The 25,309-nt window shown below is 36.7% G+C and overlaps 4 protein-coding genes across 8 annotated transcripts; 1 reads left to right on the plus strand and 3 right to left on the minus strand.

Moving 5' to 3' along the window:
* The first annotated feature begins 37 nt into the window (after positions 1-37).
* LOC110751139 (K(+) efflux antiporter 4) lies at positions 38-6,910 on the plus strand. 3 transcript variants are annotated; one of them, XR_015825731.1, is made up of 20 exons: positions 38-676; positions 939-982; positions 1,640-1,698; positions 1,823-1,901; positions 2,135-2,196; positions 2,284-2,359; positions 2,530-2,604; positions 2,679-2,750; positions 2,847-2,930; positions 3,294-3,362; positions 3,750-3,827; positions 3,950-4,038; positions 4,647-4,743; positions 4,824-4,877; positions 5,192-5,287; positions 5,523-5,711; positions 5,810-5,887; positions 6,009-6,070; positions 6,165-6,254; positions 6,384-6,434. XR_015825731.1 is itself a non-coding variant. In XM_021951572.2 (20 exons), exons 1-20 carry the CDS (start codon positions 370-372, stop codon positions 6,462-6,464), a joined length of 1,824 nt encoding a protein of 607 aa, XP_021807264.2. In that variant the 5' UTR covers positions 42-369; the 3' UTR covers positions 6,465-6,910. The 3 variants fall into 3 exon arrangements, 1 of the variants encoding a protein (XP_021807264.2); XM_021951572.2 differs by having other exon boundaries at positions 42-676; positions 6,026-6,070; positions 6,384-6,910; XR_015825732.1 differs by lacking the exon at positions 6,384-6,434 and having other exon boundaries at positions 39-676; positions 5,792-5,887; positions 6,026-6,070; positions 6,165-6,190.
* Positions 6,911-10,925: 4,015 nt separating this feature from the next.
* LOC110751004 (putative transcription factor At5g61620) lies at positions 10,926-12,620 on the minus strand. Its single transcript, XM_021951420.2, has 3 exons — positions 12,111-12,620; positions 11,699-11,895; positions 10,926-11,596 (listed from the first exon to the last, which is right to left on the minus strand). The coding sequence occupies exons 1-3, from the start codon at positions 12,466-12,468 to the stop codon at positions 11,159-11,161; spliced, it is 993 nt and encodes a 330-aa protein (XP_021807112.2). The 5' UTR covers positions 12,469-12,620; the 3' UTR covers positions 10,926-11,158.
* Positions 12,621-16,409: 3,789 nt separating this feature from the next.
* LPXA (bacterial transferase hexapeptide repeat-containing protein) lies at positions 16,410-19,265 on the minus strand. 3 transcript variants are annotated; one of them, XM_088244306.1, is made up of 10 exons: positions 18,890-19,246; positions 18,670-18,794; positions 18,460-18,568; positions 18,272-18,364; positions 18,068-18,184; positions 17,774-17,821; positions 17,482-17,586; positions 17,300-17,383; positions 17,085-17,217; positions 16,410-16,827 (listed from the first exon to the last, which is right to left on the minus strand). In XM_088244306.1, the coding sequence occupies exons 1-9, from the start codon at positions 19,037-19,039 to the stop codon at positions 17,098-17,100; spliced, it is 951 nt and encodes a 316-aa protein (XP_088100432.1). In that variant the 5' UTR covers positions 19,040-19,246; the 3' UTR covers positions 16,410-16,827; positions 17,085-17,097. The 3 variants fall into 3 exon arrangements, with proteins under 3 accessions (XP_088100432.1, XP_021807274.2, XP_021807275.2); XM_021951582.2 differs by having other exon boundaries at positions 17,738-17,821; positions 18,890-19,236; XM_021951583.2 differs by lacking the exon at positions 16,410-16,827 and having other exon boundaries at positions 17,300-17,390; positions 17,738-17,821; positions 18,890-19,265.
* A 1,180-nt stretch (positions 19,266-20,445) lies between these two features.
* On the minus strand, positions 20,446-25,094 carry LOC110751146 (Protein kinase superfamily protein). Its single transcript, XM_021951579.2, has 9 exons — positions 24,397-25,094; positions 23,837-23,991; positions 23,654-23,748; positions 22,395-23,428; positions 21,832-21,992; positions 21,554-21,630; positions 21,301-21,448; positions 20,974-21,123; positions 20,446-20,882 (listed from the first exon to the last, which is right to left on the minus strand). Exons 1-9 carry the CDS (start codon positions 24,557-24,559, stop codon positions 20,826-20,828), a joined length of 2,040 nt encoding a protein of 679 aa, XP_021807271.1. The 5' UTR covers positions 24,560-25,094; the 3' UTR covers positions 20,446-20,825.
* Positions 25,095-25,309: the final 215 nt, after the last annotated feature.

Here is a 25,309-nt window from a genome sequence, read left to right on the forward strand (position 1 = left end):
TGCCCGCTGCCGCGGGTGCGCCCTGGCACGCATGCAAAAGAAAAGAGATTTTGTGACCGTGACCGTTGGAGCTGCATCGGCTTTTCATGCGCCGTCACCGCACCGGATCGTCTCCCCACAGTTGCACCCTCTCAAGGAGGTGCGGGAAACGCCGCTTAACCACCCACTGGCAGCTTAAAGCGTAGATTGCATTTCCACGTGCTTTGGAAGTGAAAACACGCGCTCGCGCGTAGGATTTAAGCTGATCTCTCAACAGTCAACACCTGAGAGTCCCGAACCTTTGCTTCTGGAGGACATTTCGTCCTTTCACACCATCACCTCCTCCATCTCCACTCCAACTCAACTGAATTTTTTTTTCCCTCCTGGTGGATGGTCTCTCTCAGCGAAAAAGCACGGTCCTTTTTGCTAACTTACGCCGGGATCACTCTACGCACACTCCACAACCACGCCTCTGCAATGAGGCTCCGATCGTCTACGGCTCTCGCGCTGCTTCTCCTTCTTCTCTGCTCTTTCGTCGCTGTTCCTACCGGGTCCACCGAGTCGAACTATGTGGCGGAGGCGGCCAATGCCGAGTCAATTAACTCGTCGCGCGGGAGATCCGCCGAGGAGGACAGCTTCGCCGACATGATTGATCGGGCTCTGGAGCGGGAGTTCCCTGAGAATGAGCAAAATCAAGGTTCTTTATATCCGAGCTTCAATTCCTCGGTTTACAATTTCCATAATTGGCTTTCAATTGCTGCTCTGATCGAACTAAACGCCTAACGGCCTTAAATTTCATGTTTGGCGTTGCATGCATTGTTAAATCGTCTGTTTGGTGATGAAAAATGTGGAATTTAATTCGGTTGCTAAGTTGATTTTGTCATTGTTTGTCTCCTGTGGAAAATTTGAAGCAATTAATAACAGTAGATGATTGGTCTAAATTGTGTCTTCTTGTGCAGCCACGGATGCTGGTGGCTTCAATAATAGCGTTAATGAACAGCAGGTAGGCACTCACATGCTCTGAAATTCGCGATTTTAAAGTAATTTTGTTGGTGTTCGAGTTAGGCGAGTGTGAGAAGAACAAACAGAGCTTAAGAATTGCTACGTTCTTTTTTTTAACATGTGTTGGATATATTCAGTTCTCTTAATCAAGGTAAATGGGCTGTAAGTTTGTAACTGGATGATAATCACCTAGGAGCTGATTTAGGGATTTAGTTGGTCGAAAAGAATCCATAGACAAACTTATTTCTTCTCGAAATTTTAAAGTTAACACCTTTGACGCATTTTAATCTTAGCTACCAATAAAAGAAAATTCTTTACATTGATCAAAGAAAATAAAAAGGTTTAAGGTGGATGCTATTTATGTAGACTTATCACTCCAACATTTCTTCTGTTGGGTATGGCTTGAAGAGTCTATCTAGGCCTGTCAACAGATCAGGATCTCATATAATTCATCTGTATCTTATTAGATGAACTGGACAAGGGTGATGATTCGATAGGATTATCAGATTAGGATTTGAATTTTTCAGCTTAACACATTAAACATGGATCAAGGCTAATCCGATCCAACTTGATAATATATCATTTATTTACTTTTATATATGAGTGATTTTGCATAATCCTTGGCCCGAGATTGAAAGCTTAACTGTTTGTTTATTAGGCAGTTCTGGAAACCGTTGCTAGAGTTAAGTCCAAGAAAAATGACAGCAAGGAGGAGAAGTATGTTCTTCTATCTTGTGAATTGAAGATCAAATATGTTTGACTTCAATTTATGGAAGTGGTTGTAATTGGAATAGGAATACTTTAAGTGAGTTCGCTGACATCTTTGTGACCTTTATATTAGGTCATTTCAGTTTCAGGATGTTTTCCATCTGGATAATGAGAATGGAGAAGAAGATATGCCAACTTTAATAGATCGGAAGGTATGCCTGCCATCTGTCATTGGATAATTTTATTGAGTTCACGATTCGTTTATATTATTGTAATATAGATAGGTAACAGTTCAAGTTTAAGTGGATAAAAGTACATGGATGTAAGGCACATAACAATTCTATGGCGACGATAACATACTGCTGTTTTGGATAATAAATACACTGTCTTGTGCTTGAAGCTGATACTTTTCAGCAGGCTGAAAGTTTTATTTTTATTTTATCAGGACAATGTCTTTATTATGTCTAATCGCAAATCAAAATATCCTGTGCTGCAATTGGACTTGAGGTCAGCTTATGTTTTCTTTATTATTATTGCCATTTCATTTATGAGCCACTGAAACTTTTGGCTGATATATCCTCTTCATATGTTCAGACTGATTTCGGATCTGGTAGTTGTCATTGTCTCTGCAACTTGTGGTGGAATTGCCTTTGCCTGTGCTGGACAACCAGTCAGTCCACCATCATAGCTCTTCGCTTTCTTTTATAATGAATTTCTATTTGAAGATTGGGAATTATCTTCTGAACTAAGTCCTGGCATCTATATGCTAAGTCTTTCTTTGCCGTTAGATCCACGTATTGTCCTAAAAGTCATCACTCACTACATTATGAATTTTTGCAGGTTATTACTGGATATTTGCTAGCAGGATCTGTCATCGGACCTGGAGGTTTAAGTTTTGTCAGTGAAATGGTGCAAGTATGTTGTCATATGATATTAAAGTATCTTCATACGCATTACTTCCATTTCCTTATTAAATTACATGCATGTAGGTTGAGACAGTGGCTCAGTTTGGGGTGATCTTTCTTCTTTTTGCTTTGGGCTTGGAATTCTCAGCTACTAAGGTTGGCTTGTAAATTTAATGTTGCAGTATTCCTTCTGAGTTTTGTTTGTCTGTTAATTTAGGCCATGATACTACTCATTCCTTTTCAAGTTTGCAGCTTCGGGTTGTTCGAATAGTGGCTGTTCTGGGAGGTCTACTGCAAATTTTCCTGTTTATGTGCTTGTGTGGAATAACAGCCTCAGTATGTCCGCATTTTAATCAACATTGTGTGTTACATATATATTGTGAAAAAAAATACTTCAAAAGGACTTGTTACCCAATTGGAGTTTCCAATTTTCATACCTTGGACTGGGTATTTGAGGTAGTTCTTTGTTTCTGGGGCTATGGAATTATACCATGTGCACCACATGGTAGTCAGGCTGGACTAAGCCTAGCCATTTTGCTCTATGAGACAAGTGTAAATTAGTATTATACTTTAAAACATTTTCGTTCTCTTGCTTTCTTTTTTTTGACTCCATGTCATAATTGTTTCTACTTTCTTTCTTTCCACTTAGATCTGTGTGTTCAATGGATTTCTAATGTGACTACTGCATGCTATTTCTAGTTATGCGGTGGGAGACCTTCTGAAGGGGTATTCGTTGGTGCATTTCTTTCTATGTCTTCAACAGCAGTGGTGACTCTCTTTGCCCTTATATCTCTATATATTTTCTCATGTACCACTTATGTTTTTACCTGGGGGAAGTATATGGATTCATGACCAATTTGATAATTCTTGCAAATGGGTTGTGGGTGTCTTCATATTATGTTAATCTGGCCTTAGTACTGCTTTACAATTGTTTGCTATGCATAGAATTTTATTTGTGTTCTTATTCCATATGAGGCGTTGATATGCAATTGGATGGACTAGTTGGTGCAATATATATCTAAGTGGTGATACCAGAAAACAAGCTTGCCTACCTCTCCTTTAGTCAAATCTCATTTGTTTTCATGTATTCTTGAAACTTGATCTTCCTGTACCACATCTCAGATTCTGTATTGTTTCATCCTTTTTGGTCTGCAGGTTTTGAAATTCTTGATGGAAAGAAATAGTATTAGTGCTCTTCATGGTCAAGTTGTGGTTGGCACTCTTATACTGCAGGTATGTGATACCACAATTTCTCACTTTACAGCATCTATCACTGATAAGTTTCTGTATTTAAACAATGATTGAAGATTCAGGCTTATGCTTTCTCACTGATTTAAACTTGTGCGACCTACTAGGACTGCACTGTGGGTTTGCTATTTGCTCTGCTTCCAGTTCTGGGTGGGAGTTCTGGTATTCTTCAAGGAGTAATATCCATGACTAAATCGTAAGTAAAGGTTATGAAAGGTCATCCTATCATATGAGTTCATCCAAATGTTTAGACTTTCATGTAAAGCATAAACAAATCAACATATTTTAACAAAAATTCACAACAGCACCAAAAACGGGGAAAAGAGAGAGGATGCAATCAGGCTTAAAGAGCTGGTGGCAGACCTGAGTTAGCAATTTAAAGGCCTGATACTCTTTTGGTCGAATAAAGGCTGGATACTCTATCCTTGAGTGTGCAACAGAAAGTTAATCTGTCATTATTTACTTATCACAACAACAGTTCATCTGTCATTGTTAAATTAGTAATATAACTTAAGATTTTGTAGATGACATAACTGAGAAATTTATATTGCTTTCTAAGCTTGTGCTTTATTTGGGATATTCAAGTGGTTGGGCAGGTTGTAAGCAGGGTCATTTATACACACTTATGTAGTTCCCATTACTCAGCTGTGGAAAGCCAAAAACAGCATAGTTAGTCTTTGGCACATCTAGGAAACTCTTAACTGCTCTCTTTTTCTAGTGATATTGCAATTAATTCTATTTTACCTGTTTTGCGTGTCTATTAGTGCCACATGTTTCTTTTCACATACTAGTCCATTATTACAGGTTGGTGGTGTTGCTTATATTTTTGGCCACCTTGTCCATATTATCACGTACTTGTGTACCATGGTTCCTTAAGCTTATGATAAGCCTATCTTCTCAGGTATTGATAAATCTTCATTTTAATGCAGTCTGATGCTTTAATTTTAGACATTGTTTTGGCTGAACAATTACTGCGTGCAGACTAATGAACTCTATCAATTGGCATCAGTGGCATTCTGCTTACTTGTCGCTTGGGTATGTCTCATTTCCTATCTTTTACATCTTCCATTTTAGAAGGACAGACTCATTCCAGTTAATATGCACAAGTAAGATAAACAGACCATCCTGCCATTGTTTTGAGCAAATTACTTGCGTCATCAACAAAGAAAAGGGGAAAGTAGGGGGATTAGGGGTTACATATTTGTTAGTTGATGCCTACCCCCTAAACATCTTCCCCAGAGGTCTACAGTACTTGCTTCCATGCTCACACCCGTCTATCTAATGACTGTCTGAAAGGATTGATATAATATCCTCTTTCTTCTTTTTTCTTTTTTTAAATGTCATTTCAGTGTAGTGATAAGCTGGGTTTAAGCCTTGAACTGGGTTCCTTTGCGGCTGGAGTGATGATATCAACAACTGATCTTGGTCAGCATACACTAGAACAAGTAAGATATCTTTTGTTCATTATGTACTTCAGAAGTTGTGGGGTGCCTGATACAGGCTTTACAAGTTGTTTTCCCCTTTTATGATTGATGATTCTAGGAATGTGCGGCTTTTTCAGTTAACTTGTCTTGGTACATACCATTGAATTTTCTTATCAATTATCGTGATATTTGAATTCAAGATTATAATCTTTACATGTGTTTCTGCTCTTATTTGGGGGGGTTCTTTGTCTTTCAGGTTGAGCCCATTCGTAATTTCTTTGCTGCTCTTTTTCTCGCCAGCATTGGGATGTTAATACATGTTCATTTCCTTTGGAATCATGTTGATATTTTATTAGCAGCTGTTATATTGGTCATCATTATAAAAACTATAGTAGTTGCCAGCGTGGTCAAGGGATTTGGATACAATAACAAGACTTGCCTTCTTGTAAGATTTCAGCAAACTGCTAACACAGTTTTACATGCATTTTTACTATTTCATACAATTTATTGACGGAGGGGCCTTAGGTTATCCCATATGCGTAGGTTGGGATGTCTCTGGCACAAATCGGAGAATTTTCTTTTGTTCTTCTAAGCCGTGCTTCTAATCTTCATCTGGTTGAGGTGAGTGCGTCTTCATCTGTAAAATTATCAAGAAATTTTATAAAACTTAAATCTCTTTGCAAACCCCAGCTAATCTAGGGACTTAACTCAAGTTTTATATAACCTGACTTTTTAGCTGAAGGTTTATCACTATTGCAGGGTAAATTATATCTGTTGCTTCTAGGCACAACAGCTCTCAGTCTGGTACGTGCGACATCTACTGAAATGTTAATTGCGGCTCAGTTTGAAAACATGGCCTGTTTAAAGGGATATATATTTTTGTAATCTAATGGTGCAGGTCACTACGCCATTGCTTTTCAAGATGATTCCTGCTGTTGTTCATCTTGGTGTGTTGTTGCGGTGGTTTTCCCCTGATAGCCCAACTGAGGTAATGATCTGCACTTGCACATTTACTAGATAAATTTTCACCATACAAAAAGGTGTCAGATTACAGTTTTGCATAGTTCTTGTTGGAGCAAGTGTTTTGAAATATCTTGAATATGGTTTCTGCTCCCAGATTGGATTTAAAGGAGAAAGCTATCGCTCAGACAGTGCTAAGCGTATAGCTATGATGGTCCAAGGCTCTCATGATTCATGACATTAAACAAAACATGAACCAGAAAAATGCAATTTTCAGCCTTTTACCTTATGGGGTTGTTATACTCTGGAGGAGAGGTATTTAAGAGTGCAAAGGAGGTCGACTGGTTGAAAAGTTTCTAAACTGTAAAGCTCCTCAAATTGTTGCCTACTTTCCATGCATCTGAATGATTAAGAAAAGAGTGAATCCTACTGCCAACTGCGACCGAGAAAAACAGAGCACGCTGGATATACCGAGCCAGAAAATTTTGTTCTTTGTGAAATAGTGTCCATTTTGTAATGTAAATCATTCCCTCCCTCCCCTCCCCCCTCCTTCCTCCTGCTGAGGTTGATAATTTTAGTTTTGTTTTTTTCTTCCCTAGTTTAGAATCAGCGATGTTCCCAAACTCAAATGTATCATGGATTTGTTCTTATAATGGTACCACAGTTTTCTTTTTCTTTCTTAAACTCGGTTCTTTTTAAGGGAAGATGCAATTTCATCTTGGCTGTTTGTCACTAAAACATGGTGCTCCCTACCTAATTTGACTTGGGATCATCATATTACAGTAATAATAATTACTTTAAAAGAAAATTGAGGTAAACTCTATTGATTGCATGAAATAATATCCAAATATATCTTTGGAAGTTGTCGGCCATTGCTCTCTTAACACGTTAAAGAGGATATAATCAATCCAGTGGTGACGGTTACCATGGAAGTGGAAGTCAGGCAAAGTTGCCATATAAAATATAAAAAAAACCTACATGATCATCAGGAGAAGTCATCTTTGATGTTAAGGTTGAAATTGTAAATAGGCAGAACCACAGGGAAACATACAGTTTAACCCAGTTGATAATTACAATTAATAAAGTGAAAATGGTTTCAGGAATCTTCTTTCTATATATATACAGATTAGTTAATTCATGAATGGGAAGAGAACAAATGACGAAACGACTAATGAGAAAGAATCAAGGCAAATTCTCCATCAGCTAACTAAAATAGTTGGTTAATCCACGTTTTACTGACAAAGATTGTTCACTAGTCTATTAACTCAGTCTTAATTTACAATTAGTTCTTAATTAAATTAAGAGGCCGGTCACCATCACATGACATAATTAACATTAAGTATGCACTCACTAATATATAATTATATATATATATATGTCATGATATGCTTTTCAATGGACAAGACTTTTCTTTCTTTTCTTGATGCTGCATATATATTATGTACATGTAATACTTTTAGCTTTTGCAAACATGATGCGGCTACAGAATTCTTATGTCCCTTGGTGGTGTCTGCCTATTATTACCTATGGCTATAAATAAACCAACCTTGCTAGTTGCTGCTGACAAGAATATATTATGGGAGATGACCTACCACATGTCATTAGTTTACTAAATATGGTTCAAAACCAGATTAGTAATTAAACAAATTGAGATTAGCTGAAATAAATAAATAAAAAATATTAAGACAGGGCTCCAATGAGGGTGATGGCAATGCTTTTTATGCTTCATGACAGAAATGTGAATGCATGTATGTGTGTACAGATTTGAAACAAGGGAAAAGATAAATGGGATTTGTGTCTGCTTGCTGGAAGAAACAAACTTGTATCCTCCACAAGATTCATGTGAACATGAAAGTGGATATGTGGGTTTTGTTTTGATTGAGTAAAGGTTTTTCCAAACTATTTGACACCACACACAGATAGTTACGGGTATTAAAGACATAGCAAGTTGGTTGAATGTCTCTGTAATTTAAAAGTGATAATAAACGTGACAGATGGTATTAAATCAAGCAAGACAAATACGTACAGACAGACACAAAGATCGAAGAATTTCCAAGCACATGGTTAGTACTAATATTTCAAGTCTACTATTACGACCAAGTTTCTGACGCAAGGGATATAAAGAAATGGAAAATGCTAGAGAGATCAATTTTAGATACAAACTTGTGTACTAACTCTCTAATAGAGCGTGGGACTCATTGTATTGGTGGGCTTCACCTCTATTAGAGAGTTGGTACACAAATTGGTATCTAAAATTGGTCTCCCTAGCATGACCCTAAAAAAATAGAGAGATCGAACGTTAACCCTAAAATAACACGTCGGAGTCTACCAACAAAATAAAAATAAGATGATTCTTCAGGACGCTCTAATGCATTTCTTTTATACAAAGGAAACCCTAGGCTTGCTATGAAAGCTAATTAGAAAGCAAAAATGAAATAAACAAAGTTTTCCAAAATATTCTAAAATTTTAAAGACTAAAAAGTCAAAGTAAATGATAAAATTTGGCTAACATAGCTCATATATCACAACAAAGTGGGAGTTGCACCCGTCACCTCGTTCTCTTCGAAACGACGGGTCATGGGCTTGATTTTGAGTTCAGGGCCCATACTTGCATATATTGGGCTTTGTAGCTGCGACAACGTGCGCACCTGTCCAGCTCTTCCTCAATCAACTCAACCATGTATTCTACATTAGTTTTCCATCAGGAGGGAGAAGTACTTAATTTCAATTAACAGGATGCCAATATGACAATATTTCAAGCCAATCATGCACTACATTGCAAGAAGGTTAATATATGATCATGCGTGATTGGATTAGAATATCGTCACAGCAACATCTTCAATGTAGATAAGTTTTTCTCATGCAGGCGAGGAAAGAAGATTGCAATGAAACTTCTTGCTTCTTTTGACTAGGGGGTTGGCTTGTAAATTTAGCATACTCAAAGAGAACCCTCACCTGGAGAAAAACTTAGTTGCAATGGGGATAGCAAATATACTTAATTGCAACGGGGATATCACTGTTTTGCAATTCCCGACCAATAATGTTATGTTACGTGGAAATATTATGACGCATATCATGGTGTTATTGGTCGAAGATAGCAAAATAATACTATCCATGTTTCATAAAAGTCTTTCTCCTACCAATGAACCATGTCCCTGCCTACTCCTAGCTAACTAGACATGAAAGCCCTAGAATGTGACATTGTGTTTTCTTGTGAACATGTGGATTAGCTTCATTTCTTCCTTATCTTATAAACGATAGAAAAGCATACAAATGTGTCAGATGTGTGGTCACATAAAATTAATGAAAAATTTGTCTTCTTTTATTTGGTGAACTAATAACTTTGTCGTTCTAATGTTATAGGGATATGGATTTTCTTAAGGTACTCTCCAAATCATGGATTGTGCTAGATGCCCGTCAAGACAAGGGAAAAAACAACCCTAGAAAGATACAACAAGATTGGGGAATTATCAATTGTGGTCAAGGAATTGAAGTGTTTACTAAGGCTCTGGTTAGACTTTTGAAACATTCAAACTTCCACAAAAAGTCTTGAGTGTTGGGAATATTGTAGTCAAAACTTATGAAAATGGTAGTTAATTACTTGTATCCTGGTCACCAGTCCATGGTTTCCAGATCTTTTTGCTTTCTGTTTCCTAGCTAGTGTTTTGCTGCATATTGAATTTTTTTTTCTTCTTGTGCATCAATTAATTTCCTCACTATTACATTAAATTGACTTTAAAAAGTCAAGAACTTTTTGGGATGGAGCAGACAGTAATTATAGGGATGAAATTACTTGGAAATTACAGAATGTAAGAGAGTCAAGCTGTGGTGTTGTTGAGTAAAGACCTGGACATACTTGATTTTTTAATTTTTAAATACAAGCGACTAGTCTAAATTACAACTGGGAATGAGGTTTCTCTCACATACACTATCAAAGTGTCATACGAATTCACACCCCGTCGGCACTCAAAGATATTAACTATTTATAGTTAGTTGTTTTTGGCTACGATGGAAATGGAGGAAAGAGAAGCTACGCAGTATGGAAATAATACGACGACAAACCAATATATATATTTTCAAGTAGCAAAACAATCTTCCAAAAACGCTATCCTTCTCATGCTGCCATGAACGTTTTTCCCTTCTTTTCTTTTCTTCCTGTCTGTCTGGTATTCTTTTCGACAGTTGTCACTGTTAGATCGTACGTACTAATTATCATCAAACATTCAATAAAACTGTATTCATGCATTAAAGAAACCTTCACATTTGTCATCAAATCATTGGTGCAGATTAATTATGTGTTTGTGTTTTGCATCTGCTTTTGTGCAAGGATTTCTGTTCCTTAATTACCATTAGCCAGACTGGCACAAAGATATCAAGCTTTCTTTATTTATTACGAAGAACAATCTTCAAAATGCTGTTGGTTATTTTAATTTGCAAATTAATACTATAAATAGGGACCTGGATTAAAATAAACCTAGTGAGAAGACCCAACAATGGTTAGGTATTCAATATTAAAATGAGCGAATTTGCGGAAAGCCCTTTTTCCAAATTATTTAGAGATAGTCACTGCCGATAATTGTTAGCCTGCAAACTATCAAACTGGTTAACTACATGTAGTTAGCATAAAGTAGAATAATTTTTAATTAATTCCAAGCAAGTTAAGCACTAAGCACTTCCATAATAAGTTTTCATGCATGGATTATGGATACATCCTCGTTTATTCAAAAGAAGAGGAAAAAGGAAGGGAAAAGAAGAGAATGTTAAATATATAATTAAGACATATACTAACTATAATTAAAGTAAAAGTGGCCCATGAATTCTCCTTGAGATCCTTCTCCCTCCTCAGCTGCTTAATTGGGTTAAAGTCAAAATCATCTTCATTTCTATAATGCATCCCCAATCCATCGACGTTTTTTTTTTTTTTTTTTTTTTTCATGTAACACTAATTGGTCCAAGATTAAGGAGGGGACCTGCAGGGGATGGGGAAGATTTATTTTTTTGTTCCAAACTAGGACTAGTTGGCGCGGCAAGCGTGAGCTCTAGATCCGGTACAACTGATGCTGATGAACCTGGTTTTGAGGCAGCAATGTTTGATGAATATTTCATCTGGGAATCGATCAATCCGTAAATCCAAACCGGCAGCTGCTGATTAGCACTGCAGTGATCCGGTTTTCGATTATCTAAGTTTGGATTTTGCGCTGCCAGGGAGGTGCCAAGTTCAAGCAGAGGCAGCGTGGCACCAGAAATGTCATGAATAATATTGTTAGGAGAAAGAACTTGATGATCATCGCTTAATGGCTGCTTATAATGAGAGGTGTTGGTATTGGCAGGATGACCAGTCGACAGATTGATATTGTTGCTGCTCCCAAACTGTCACATACATGAACATAAGTGAATTTTGAGCACAAAATTAAAATATTCAATCCATACATAAATTTTAATTAAGAGGGGGAGATTTTTAAACATATATACCATGTCGAAAAGGCTAGAACGTCGTTTCTTCTTGGTGAGGCTTGCTTGCCTGAGAAAGTACTTCTGAGCATGGCTGGCAACTTGGGTTGGGGTTCTTGTGGTGACATAGTTCCTAGAGATGCCTCTCCAGTCACCCTTTCCAAGCTTCTCGAGCCCGATTAGAAACATCCGGTGCTCCTCTTCTGTCCATGGAACTCCTAATAACATATGCATGAAAATAAGATTAATATATATAATAAACATTTACATGTATGTTAAGCAAAAAATAAATGGGTGATTAATTTGTGCAGAAAATGTGATATAGAAACTGAATACACAGAAGAAATTGAAGTAAAATATCCCTTCAATGTTGAAGTTTTTATTTTCCTTTCAAAATAAGAAGAAGAAAATAAATGATTAAATGGGAACTGACCCTTTTTCCTCTCTTGGGCTCGGCATATGAGACCATCAGAAAGATAGCCGATGGATGCTTTATCCTGAATAGAATTCTCATCGACAGAAATTCTTGAAGAAGATGGGGAGGACGATGAGGCCGATGACGTGGGCAAGCAATCCATGCTGAAACTTTTCTTCATGGAGATGGCAACATGATGATTCATATTAGATGATGAAGGCATCATGAGATGATGATGATCATGATGATGAAGTTGGACACCAAAGAGCCTAAACCCAACATGACCAACACTAAAACTTGTACCAGTCCCTCTGAAATTCGTGCAGGTCCTCGAATTGTGGCCTATGTTTCCACAATGTGAGCACTTTCTGCCCATTTTCACCCAGACAAGAACAATGATAATATTATTAAGTGCCTTCCCTCCACTTAATTCTCCAAATAGTAACAAGTCCAAAACTCACAGAGAGAGAGAGAGAGAGAGAGAGAGAGAGAGAGAGAGAGACGGAGAGGAGAGAGGGAGAATAAGTAAAGTGTTTGGTGGTATATAAGATGATGTGGGGGGGGGGGGGGGGGGGGTGAGGTTTATGAAAATGGATGCACACCAAGAGAAGATGATTGGATGGATATTTTTTATTGATGGATTTTTTTTCCAAGTTGGGTTCTAAACGTATTAACAAAACTTGAATAACTACCTACCTCTCTCTGCCTCCCTTTATACAAATTATAAATCTTATCTTATACAGGATGCTTTTTGTCCTCTGGAGTTTGTAGTTATATATACTACGTACGTACAAATATTGATGAGTAGGGGACCCTCTAGAAAACTATTCAGCTTTTTGTGTTTTTTCTTTTTTCTTTTTTATTAAACACCACTTACTTACTACTTTTATATATAAGAAGATAAATTGTAGGTAGCTATATGTTCGTATCCTTTTTTTTAATCACCGTAGAGCGGAATATCACTAGACTAAAAGCTCGTTAGTAATTATATTCATATTTAAGTCAGTGTGTACATAATGAGTTTTCTTATGTATTTTCTTTGAATATGGTGTGTACCGTGAAAGAGAAGAAAAAGAGAAAGATGGATGATCTTTTCCAATATCTTGGAAGTAGGTGGGTGAGAAATATCTAAGAAAAGGAAGACTCCTTTGAAAGTTGATACATTGATCAACCCATATGTTGCACTTTCTTAGGAAACTCATAGAAACAACATACCATATCATTATAAGACAACCAAAATGGGGAAAAAAGAAAACAGAATAATGTTAGCCAAAATTAGTTCAACATTATATGATATCTTTCAGTACTTTCATAGTTAGTTCCACCAAAAATTAAGGAGGATGTTAGGCTCTTGCTTCATAAGTCAACAACTATATGCCCCTAATACCAATAATTTCAAAGGTATTGTCCATTTCAAATCAGTGGACTAATTAATGCTCAAAAAAGATTGATGTACAAATTAATGATTTGATTATGATCACCATCTAATCAAACATTGAAATAATCGAAATCGCTTAAAATCTATGATTACCATCATCATCGGCATGGCCATTTTCCATATTGTTGGCACGTAAATTTGTATTTATTCGACGGTTGATCATCAATCTGTATCATCTATTATCAAGTCTTACCTAATTATTTATCCTTGAATTTATATCTCATAACATAACTCATATCACTTAATTTTTTTTATTAAATTATTTTATATGCACAATTTATGGCTAATCACTTTAGCTAAGGTACCATAATTATTGTCACACAAAATATATAGAATCCTCAGTTTGATTAAAGGAGAAGAATAGTATATTCCCTTTCCCATATTGGTAAAGTAATACACGAGTACTTCAAAATCTAGAGACAGACTCATGAGATATCTATAATTAATAAATTAGAGACATATTTATCTCTCACGCAACTACTTTTGTCTTACTTAATGTTAATCATGGGGCCATCTTGTTAATTAAGATTTTAAGCAAGTTGGAAACTTGGGAAAAAGAAAATAATCCAATATATCAGGAGGCCAAGTTGAATATTATTTAGTCCTTTCTATGTCTGAACCATGAAACACTTCCAAATTATTTATTTATTTATTTTTATGCATTTTGCATTTGGCATTATTATAGAAACGAATCTTCCCTCGTATGAAACCAGAGGATAATTATAATTGACAGTTGAATATATTATGTTATTAAATAGTAATTATAATTAAATTCCCTTAATTGCATTGTTATACTTGTGCCCTTTTGTCAAAGGGTAGGGTGGGTTTGGGTCGTAGCCTATGGAGCTAAAACTGCCAGAATGGGGGTTAGCTTGAGATCTCAGCTTCATCTGAAAAGGACTCAGAGGGAATCTTTATTTTAAGTACCAAGTTGTACAGATTGATTATTAAAGCATATATGTCTCTTGCTAAATCATGTTCCTGTGTTCAATAATTATATTAAATCTGGTACAGAGATTTGATTAGAAATCATTCTTTTTTTTTCCCACAGTTGCTTCCCACACAAACCCAAAAGGCAACAACTTGAGGAGAAATAAATGGCCATAAAATAATTAAGTGTACGCATCAGCCTGAGTTGCTCAAGTTCAAAACCACTGCATCTAAAGAAGGGAATGATCAACTTTCAAACAACAGGGTGCACCAATTGTTAAAGTACGAGTAGAGTATAGTGAAGCAATAGTATCAGACCATGATTGATGTTTTTCGCTTTGATTTTAGATCAGTTGTCCAGGCGCGCGTAATGTGGTGTAAAATGATCATGATCATAATGCGAGGCGAATAATGAATCAAGAGTTGAAATGAGTTCATTTTTTGTTTTAAATATATTATAGCACTGCTTTTTGAGTCTAGTTCCTTCCCTAAAGTCCAACCAAAAAACATAAAGGAAAAAGAGAATGGGGGGTTGTAAAACACTAGCATCCACTGATAAGCAAGATGGAACACACATTCCAAGTTCAAATATTGGAAAAAAAAAGTTAAAAGAATGGACAAGGTTTTGACATGGGTCATATTCAAAGCCAAGATCTCAACTGCTCTTTAATTTTTTTTAATTAGGAACTGAGAGCAAAATGCCTTTATATCTCATTTTCATATCATTATCATATTATATACATAATTAATCTTCCATTAGTGCTAAAGATTACATCACATGCCATGATCCAATATTAGCTACAACTACAAATGAAGTAGAGGAATATACAATGTACAAGCACTAAGCATCTTTTCTTTTTCTTCTTCTTCTTTCTTCTTTCTTCTTTCTTCAAAATAATCTCATATCAGCAGCCACAACAGAAGTGATATTATTGTCAGTTGTCTATTTTATTTATTTGTGGAGAGGGAATGATTGTAACACTAGGCCAAAGAACATCAGTACTTACGTCTGTCAATTCTATTGCACATAAAATAAGATTTTTTAATTTATTTTTTCTACTTTTATTTTTATTTTTTATTTTTTATTTTTGTTGCTACAATAAAATAAGATTTGATTCTAGAAATAAGTGTCTTTCTAAACATACAAAGAGGTGTGGCCATTCAAGTCATTGCTTCCAAGTCAAAGTTAAGAAAGAATCTTCACTATGCAGATGAGGAAACTTGGAAAAATCAAGCAATTTGGAACGCACTGAAAAAAGTTTTTTTCATTCTTTGAACAAAGCCTCTGGTTTTGAAAATTGAAGTCAATTGAAGCACATATGATTCTCCTGGTACTTGATAGAGTGGCCAATTTAAATTGGTCAGCAATTTCATCAGTGCTTTTCTTATAATCACAATCACAAGGAATTTATCCTGAGCTGGTGGATTGAGTATCAGTAATTGAAAATGAATGGCTCATATGGAGCCTAGACGTCAGAAAATTATAATTATTTTTTTGATACAAGCGATATTATACTTTAAACTAATCTAAACTACGAGGAGGGGGATTCAAACTCGGGTGCATAGTGGGGAGTACATAATTATTAATTTGCCGTGTATATGAAATCTTGTTCGTATCTTACAGTGGATATATACATTCCCCCCAGTATAGGATATGAAGAAAAGTATACAATAGTTGCAAAATTCTCTGATTTGTTTCAGTCCCTGAAGCAACCAATTATGTAGTCAAAGGTATCACAAGCTTGAACAAAGAACAACAGCTTTTAAATCAAAGTCAATATGCCTTCTAGTGACCTTGAATTGATTCATTGCCATTCTAAACATTCAAATCAAGAAGGAAACCAACGGACTTTAAGAACGAAGAAAATTTCAAAGATTGTCATGTAACATATATATCATATTGATTTGCTTTTCGAAGAAGCAAACATTATTCAGGTAATCACAGAGGATAAATAAGAAATAAAAAATCCATCATGTAACTGAAAACCCAGAACAATCAAATTCCTAGGATTTTCTCTGAATTTGGAGAGGTTCAATCTGCTTGTACAAATAGCATGTGCTTCAAGGTCAACATTATCAAGAAGCACAAAACTTAAAAAATATTTGTTTCTAACTTTAAAGACATTGCACAAGTAATTTCCTTGAAACAACCCACAAGTTGAAAAGATTAAAACTTCTACACTACGTTATGCATCTGCAACTTCTCTCTGTATTACATCCTTTCACCAAAGTATTCTTTTATCAAACAATGAGAACTGGCCCAATATAAATCTTCATTACAACACAACGAACCGCCTGGTAAGGTCTTCATGCAACAAATTAGTCCACATGCCCAGCCATTTTGTAAAGACAATAGCAGTTAGATCACTGCAAAAAGAAGAAATAAAAACCACATTAACTACAACAATTCATAGGGAAATCTCTCTTTCTGTACCTAGGAAGCATGGATATGGATATTGGTAAAATATGGTATGTTAGCTTTGGGATTTAGATTATATATATAATTAGATACCATTCAAATTGGGGGGAAAGAGAGGATGTTTTACACCTTTAATTTTCTGTAAAGAGTTCTCTTTCTTGATTCTGAAAATAGAATAACAGTTTTGTGGAATAAAGAAACTGACCTATTGCATGTTTTTAAGAGCCATTCCAATGTCTGAATTTACATATTCCACGTCGTTTTCCTTCAAAAGAGTCACGGATAGATTGCACCATGGAACAGACTACAGATATATGAGCCAATTCATCACGCATCTCCTGCAAAATGAATTTAACTCCATTGACCAACGATTTAAAATTATATCATGGCGAGGGTGAGGGATATGGTTGAATATGATACCATGTCAGCCAGACGTTCGTCGAAACCCTTGGAAATTTCAGCAGGCATGAATATTTTTTGGTAAGCTGTTCGCAGGCTTCTGATCTAGATCCTTGCCCAGAGGAATAAAAGCTCTTTTAGACATTCAATTTAACATAAGGAAGTAGAAAGTGCAACTAAGATAAAAAAAAATTAACGCAAACCTCTTGGGCTGTGAAACCATGACGTCGTAGACCCTCAAGATTTAAACCACGAAGTTCAGCTCTTTCTCCTGCAACCATCATGTACTTTGGAACATCCTGTGCAATCTTCAGGCAAATAAAATAAGAATGTAAAATCAATATTGCACAGTGGGAAATTTATACTTAAGACGAGAAATTGTGCAGGTTCCCTTGATACATAAGCTATTGAAATTATAGGGTATAATGACAGACGGTAAAGAGTAAGATCATGTCATACAACGGAGCCACCACCAATAAAAGAGAAAGAACCAACATGGCAGAACTGATGAACAACTACAGCCCCTGCAGTGTGAGCATAATCCTACATTTGAAACACGACTATATATCAGATAAAGCAAGTAGGATAGACGTGTATATAAATTACATTTGAAATGCAAAGGGAAGGGATTTGAAATGCGAAGATAGAATGTAACATTGTTGATTTGAAAAAATATAACGGGCGTCTCAAATATATTTCTTGGAGTGAAAGAAAATATCTTTCTACAAAACATCAACCACTATCCTGAAATTTGAAATCTCACAATCCAAATAAAGCGTAAGGGCTTACTTCCACCACAACATGGCCTGCTAAAAGGGTATTATTTGCAAAAATGATGTTGTTTCCAATCTTGCAATCGTGGGCAATATGACAAGAACCCATGATAAGATTATTATTCCCAATAACCTGATCACAAAACACTAGTATCAGAGCATGAAACTTAACACACTACACACAAGTATAAATGAAAAAGTAATTATCATATCCACATACTGTTGTATCACTTGACTTCGAAGACCGGTGGATTGATGTATGCTCCCTGATGTCATTGTTGTCCCCAACCTCAAGGAAACATTCATCCCCTGACTAAATCATAAAACAGACACTAACTAGGGAATTTGGTCATGAAAATTTTGTGTATCCTGCTGACTTTGTTGCATAAATGAAACATTGAAACTAACCTTGTACTTCAAGTCTTGGCATTTGACACCAACCACAGCATGGTGTCCAATAATATTATTACATCCCAGAAATGTTCGGCCTGGAAGATCATCACCAACAACGGCGCCACTGCCTGACAAATTTTGTACCACAATGCAAAGTTCAAAACTTGAAATCAAAAGTGAAACCTTTATCAACTTTTCAACAATTTTTATGTATTCAAAACTCACGTCATCAAAACACAACGCTCCCCAATTTCTGAATTTCCGAATATATGGCTGCCCGGGTATAATTGGCAGCCATTTCCAACCTTCACGGTCGACCCAACAGTACAAAAGGGACCAATTGAAACACCCTGATCACAAAACACCACAGCCAAAACCACACTATCAGTTTCATCAGTAAGTAGCTATTTTAGTTGAGAATTGTGAGGTGGAGCAAATGAAGTACCTGACCCAAAACGGCATTGGGGTGAACGATTGCAGTGGGATGAATGGAGCCAGGGGCAAGTGTGCTGCAGAAGCGACGCAGGGACAGAGAGTTGAGGCTGCTCAGCACAGAGCTTAAGCGCTTGCTGCCAACTTTCACCAGCGCACACATGGTGTTCGTCCCGTGGTCTCACTCAGACTCGTACTCTGGTTTTCCTTTCAGTCCTTTCCCGGGCTTATAGCTTCTTTCACTTTTTTTGGCCCAATTTTTACCACATTCGCACTATAATTACCGCCAATAATACACCAAATTCACCTTTTTTCTGTTGTGTTTTTTTAATAAGAATACGGGTGGCTCCAAAGACAGTCTCATGAAAAAGTTATAACGTTTGTCATGTAGTGATTGGATAACAAAATAGTGATATTCTCGTTTTACACAAGTGTTTCATTTTAATAAGTCAAGGCTCAGCGCACAAAATAACAGCCCTTGTCCATTTTAATTGAAGTAGTCCCCATAAAATCTTATTCTTACAGCGGAATTGACATCAGTAACTTGTTTAGGGTTCCAAAAGGTTGAGTCCAATGTCTTAAATATAGGGAGTTTCGGAAATATCGATGGTCCAAAACATGGAAATATTGGGAAAGTATTGATATCGGTAAGAATTGTATAAAAACAACAGAAATTGTGATAAAAATATGGAAACTTTTAATGAAACTTTAGAAGATATTCATTTAGTCAATTATATACTAATTTGACCAAAAAAAATGAAGCAAATGTATTGCATAGTGGGTTTGGGTGATTTAAGTTAAGTATACTGCAAGCTGACAAACACTCTAACTTAGAAAATGTGTAATCTATATATTATTGTAGGCAGTCTGTAATTTTTTCTTATAACAAGTCATGGTTATTAAACTCGTCATTTATGTTTTTGAAGATTTCTAACGGTGAGCAGATAAATAGTAAGGCAATAATACACAGCTGTTTAACTGTTTTTGCTAGATGTTTTTCATCCCCTGAAGCTCTTATCAGCCGGATTAGAGATGTCGGTCGTCTGGCTCTCTCTTTACAGTAATCTGCGTTATATCTAGGGTGAAGCTTTTGGAAGCAAGCAAAGATTTTGAGCCGTTGCCTTCTCTTCTTTTTGAAATTCTGATATGTTTTGTATATGAGTATTGAACAGTAGTGTTAAACAATTTCCCCTCTGTTTTATTATGGCTCGGATTTTATTTTTTACGTTTATATTAAATAATGGAAAACCATCTGATGATTCCTTAAAATAATATTCTCAAGCTGTGGGTAATTTACCAACAAACGTGTAGAAATACTCATTAGGTGACTTCACAGCAGAGGCAATCAGTGTCATGAGTGGCAGAGGATCACCCCTTGTGATCAATCTGTATCCTAATTTTGGAAAGAATCGGATCGAAATCAGGGTATTCCAATTTAAATCCAAAAAATGAATACCATAATAATATGAAAACGTATGGATTATGGATAACCTGGTTTTAAGCAGGCCCATTCCCGTCAGATACTAGTATGATCAAGACGATGGTTAAAGCATCAGCAACCATGTTGGCTTCACGAAAAATGTGTCTTTAATATGATCTTATTATCAAACTCTTACGCAAGGGAACATTACTCAGTTGATAATTACTATATTAACAGGAACGATGTTATATGTCTACAAAATCTCCAGATATTCAATTTGATGTAGCAACAACACGAGTGGGGACTGGAGGAATGGAATGAAATTTCATCAACTTCATTCATATGGTCGTAAACTTGTAACTCGTAAGGAATTGACGACAGACATATCTACCTCTCTTACAACTACACATTACAACAGAAACTAATTAACTAGAATATATAACAATACCTTTCTTTTGTTCTTTTGGAACAAAAATGTATAGCTATCGTGTGGATCGTCTACAGATTGTTCTCACAATGCCTCCTTCCTTCAAGAATGCTTTGTCCAATTTGCAGGGATGTCGTCGCCTTCCAAAATCCGAAGCACCTATAGGAACCAAATGGACAAGAAATTTTCAGTAGTTCTCAGGCAAAAATGAAGATGCAGTGAGTGAGGGTGACATGACATCAACTCATACCTGGGACATGCGAGGCCTGGAATGAGGGTCTCTCCTGATGCACAAGGAAGCACATTGCAGCATGTTACAAACCTCTTGATTCGAATAGCAGCTCCTTAACCGCGGGTCTAACAGCTCGAAAATGGCGTTCTTTAATAGCAAGGGCCGTGCCTGCTCCACACAGATGAGTGTAAGCAATGACCAATATGAGAGTAAAACATAATTTATCGGAATTTTCAATATTCCATCAAAACTCTATTTAGTATGTTTTGAAAAAGAAAGATGTCAGATGTTCTATCTCTGATATACTGCACGATCTCAAATTAGAGTTATCTTGTTCATACTTACCCATTCAGTGAGGCACTGTTGGCCTTTAGGCTTGTTTAAGTCCATAGCTTTCCGTCCTGTAATAAGCTCCACTAGAACTACCCCGAAGGAATATACATCAGCTTTTTCTGTGATTTGTCCACTTTGAGCATATTCTGGAGCCAAGTAACTACATTTAAGGCAAGGTTTCTGGTTTAGTCTAAACTTTGTCAATTGTAATTTGGTATAATGAGAAAGACTTTTTTTTGTTTTTTCTCAAGTCCTGTGGCCTTACCCAAATGTTCCAAGTACTCTTGTTTGCATCCCAACATCTCCATCTGGTTGCCACCTTGCCAGTCCAAAATCTCCAACCTGAAACCCAGAACCGGGTAAGATTTACTCCGAGTGATACATGTATGGAATTTAATGCTGCATCCTCAATGCACATACGGCTTCACACAAAGAGAAACACTACTCATACAAGATGTGATTCATCAAAGACAACATACAACTGGTGAAGGGGAGTAGGAAGTTGAATCTTGTTTTGTAAGAGATGAGGAGTGTATGACATACCAAGGGTTCAAAATCATGTGTCAGAAGGATATTGTTTGGTCGCATATCACGGTGGACAATGCAACCCACTCTACACTCTTCATGAAGGTATCTCAACCCTCGAGCTGCTCCAACTGCAATTCTTTGTCGTGCAGACCATTTTAATGGATGTCTGTGTGGCCCTGAAAATTTTAGCATTCCCCTTAACTTGGTTGGTCACAGAAGTGAATACGTGCATTTATAGTTTGTAAAGAAGGTGTAATGCACTTGTGGAGCAAGAGTGTTCTCGGTAATGTATATATCCACACTTTAGACAAAAGGATGATACCCAACTGAGAATCCTGGAAATAACAGGGTCCTTATTAACATCAAGACCATAACCTTTTCATTTGTTTGACAATCTGATTCTTGATCAGTAAACCCATTCAATCTGTTAATCTATGTAATTTGAAAACCGAACAAAAATGTTGCCATTCATCTGAAGTAAAAAGGAAATACTAGAGCATGCTTGCTTGCAACTTAGATCCATTAGTAGTAGCATTTCATTTTGTGCATTAAAAAATCAGGGATAGAGGTGAACTTACTGTATAGATGAGAATCCAAAGACCCATTGCATATATATTCATAAACTAGCAACCTTCTTCCATCCTCCACGCAGAACCCAATCAGCATCACAACATTGCGATGCTGCGCACAGCTTAGGACTTCAACTTCTGAGCAAAATTCTTGATCACCTTGAGAACTAGCCAATTTATATTGCTTGACAGCAACAACCCGACCATGTGCTAAGACACCTCTGTGCACAGAACCAAATCCACCTTCAGCCAAGAAATTTGCTTGTGAAAATCCACTTGTAGCAAGTTCCAGCTCCGCATACGTGAACCACCGAGGAGGATTTCCAAAAACAGGAGCCTTGTGCTGACATATGGAGCACAATGGAGGAGGGTTAGGAGGTGAATTTTTGGATAATGAAATTGCTTCACGTACACTTCTGCTTAAATTCAAATCAAGCCTATAATTCAAGACCCCAACATCAGGTTCTCGATTCAAGTTAGCTAACTTATCCAGCAAGGCTCCATATGTTGAAATCAGAGCCTTATCATAAGGTCTCTCTGAACCTTCCACCGCACATCTTGAAAACTCACCACCAGAACTTAGATAATCTGCCATACAAGGCTGGCAACATGAACTTGTGAAGTAAGAACTCTGGTTTTCATTATTTGTCTCGGTATCAGATTCATTCAAATTCTGATTTCCTTCAATAGTAGATGGATACTCTTGCTTTAACCTCCCCAAAATTCCGGAAAGAAAATCTCGTTCAGTCCCCACATCTGAGCTTGATATGGATGATGTTCCAATATCAGTTGCAGTCAGAGGTGACTCGTGGTCAAAACTACTTCTAGGAGTCACAGTTGGCCCTCTAATCATATTCGACTCTTCAAACTTGCTTTTTAGACTTTTTGGAGAATATTCTGATTCAGACAATGAAGGGTAAGGCACTTCAGGTTCTGTCTTTGTTATCAAATTCAAGCGAAGAACCTTTGGCCCGGATCGTTTCATAATCACAACATTGCATTGCAGTTTTTCCATGCAGTGTTTCTTTTCATATTTCAATTGTCTGCACAAGAATAAAATTGATAACTTGAACAGGCAATAAGGGAAACAAACAGTATTCTGGAGAAAAAGCTTTCATGCACAAAAAGTGTTGCCTAAGGATTAACATTCTGAAATCAACATATGATGCCATTGTATGCTATCAACATCTAAACAGCAATCCCTAAAATAAGGAACTGTAGGCTATAGCATGTGATAATAGAAATTAAGGTTACATTGACTGTATTACTTGTCCAATATAACCCAGTTTGATTGAGCTCTCTTTGCTTCGGAAGCCACAACACCACTCGGTGAGCCAGAGAGAATTTTTATCCTGATCTTTATCTGTGAAGAAAATATGATGGGAATGGATTAGTATTAGAAATGAAACATGTAAGGACTAAACCATTGGAAACGGAATTGATGTACCAACCTTCTCTGGATCATAAACATCTTGGAGCCGGAGCACCATCTGAGAACATGAGTCCACAATATCATCCTTCTTATCTGACACGGTTCCTGAAAGAGACCTCCGATGACTAGTGGTGCAATCACTAGTAAATCTTGCAAACTCCCATATCTTTTTACCTGGACACAGTGTATTTGAAAGAGAGAAAAAAATCAGATACATCTCATACATAATTCAACTCGGTTGTGATTCAATTGATTTTGAAACTGGTATCAAAGCTTCAAATTTGTGAAGCACCTCTGTCAAACTTAACATGCCATCGGTAAGATTTTCAAATTCCCAATAGGCAAGTACAGAGGAAGAGAGAACATATTGGCAATACACTAGAAAGTTCCCTAATTAACCAAAAGGAATGCAATTTGAAACATTAACTGGCAATTGTTCTTCAGTTGAAACAGAAAAAACAAGGAGGATTATTCGCGAACATGCAATGCAATTTGCATTTTTATGTGAATCTTTAACATTTTGATATATAAAATGGGCAATTTTTCTTCAGTTGAAACAGAAAAAACAAGGAGGCTTACTTGATGTGTGAGAAGGAATCACAGCCAAAAGCTTAACATAATCTCCAGGTTGCACAACATGAGTCAAAGCCCACACCAGAGCAGTCTTTTGAATTTCCCTCAAAGCATTAACAGCAACCACCACAACTTTCCCAGCCACAACCCCATTACTCTTCTCTTTCATACCTCTGCCCCGACCAAAAAATCTGAAATTCTACAACCCCACACTTCCTCAACACACCCCGCAATCAAAACCCATATCCAAATTCTCAAAAGAAACAAAACCCAGAAGCAGAAATATACGCATTATCACTGTGAGAAGCAGAAACCAAATGAAGGAGCTTTTTGATCTTTACCCAGATGACAAGAACACAAAAGAAACATGAAAGTAGAAGAGGACACGCACTGTCTTCTATGTACTTTAACCACTCACTGACTTCATTGCCGTTAAAGGACATGTAAAGGGGCCCAAACCCACTCTCACACTCTATGACTCTACAAGACAACACAAGCTTTGGGATTAATGCAGAACAGAGCAAAAAATTTCAAACACAAAGTTTGGTTCTTTCATTTGTCCCAAAAAAAAGATAGGTTCTTTCATGGAAAATGAGTCTACACTTTGCATGTGGCTCTCGGGGTGCTTTGATGTTAATATAAAGTTTAGCAGAATTTTGATTAAGTCGTGGAGAGAAGAAGCAGGTGGCCTAAGTTGGACTTTTTTGTTGGTAGATTCTCACTTGGGAATTTTGCATCATGCAAGAAAGAAGCGCCAACGATAAAACCAATAAAAGGACAAAAAGAAGAGGAGATTTTAGGTTAAACGACACGACACTAGCGCTGATTAATAATAAGAAGACCAAGAGCAGATCAATGATTGGAGCTTCTCTTTCTTGCTGTTAAAAAAGTCTTTTCATTTGTAAATTTTGGAAGTCTT

The sequence above is a fragment of the Prunus avium genome, chromosome 7 (assembly GCF_965620075.1).
Source record: "Prunus avium chromosome 7, drPruAviu1.hap1.1, whole genome shotgun sequence".
Lineage (NCBI taxonomy): Eukaryota > Viridiplantae > Streptophyta > Magnoliopsida > Rosales > Rosaceae > Prunus > Prunus avium.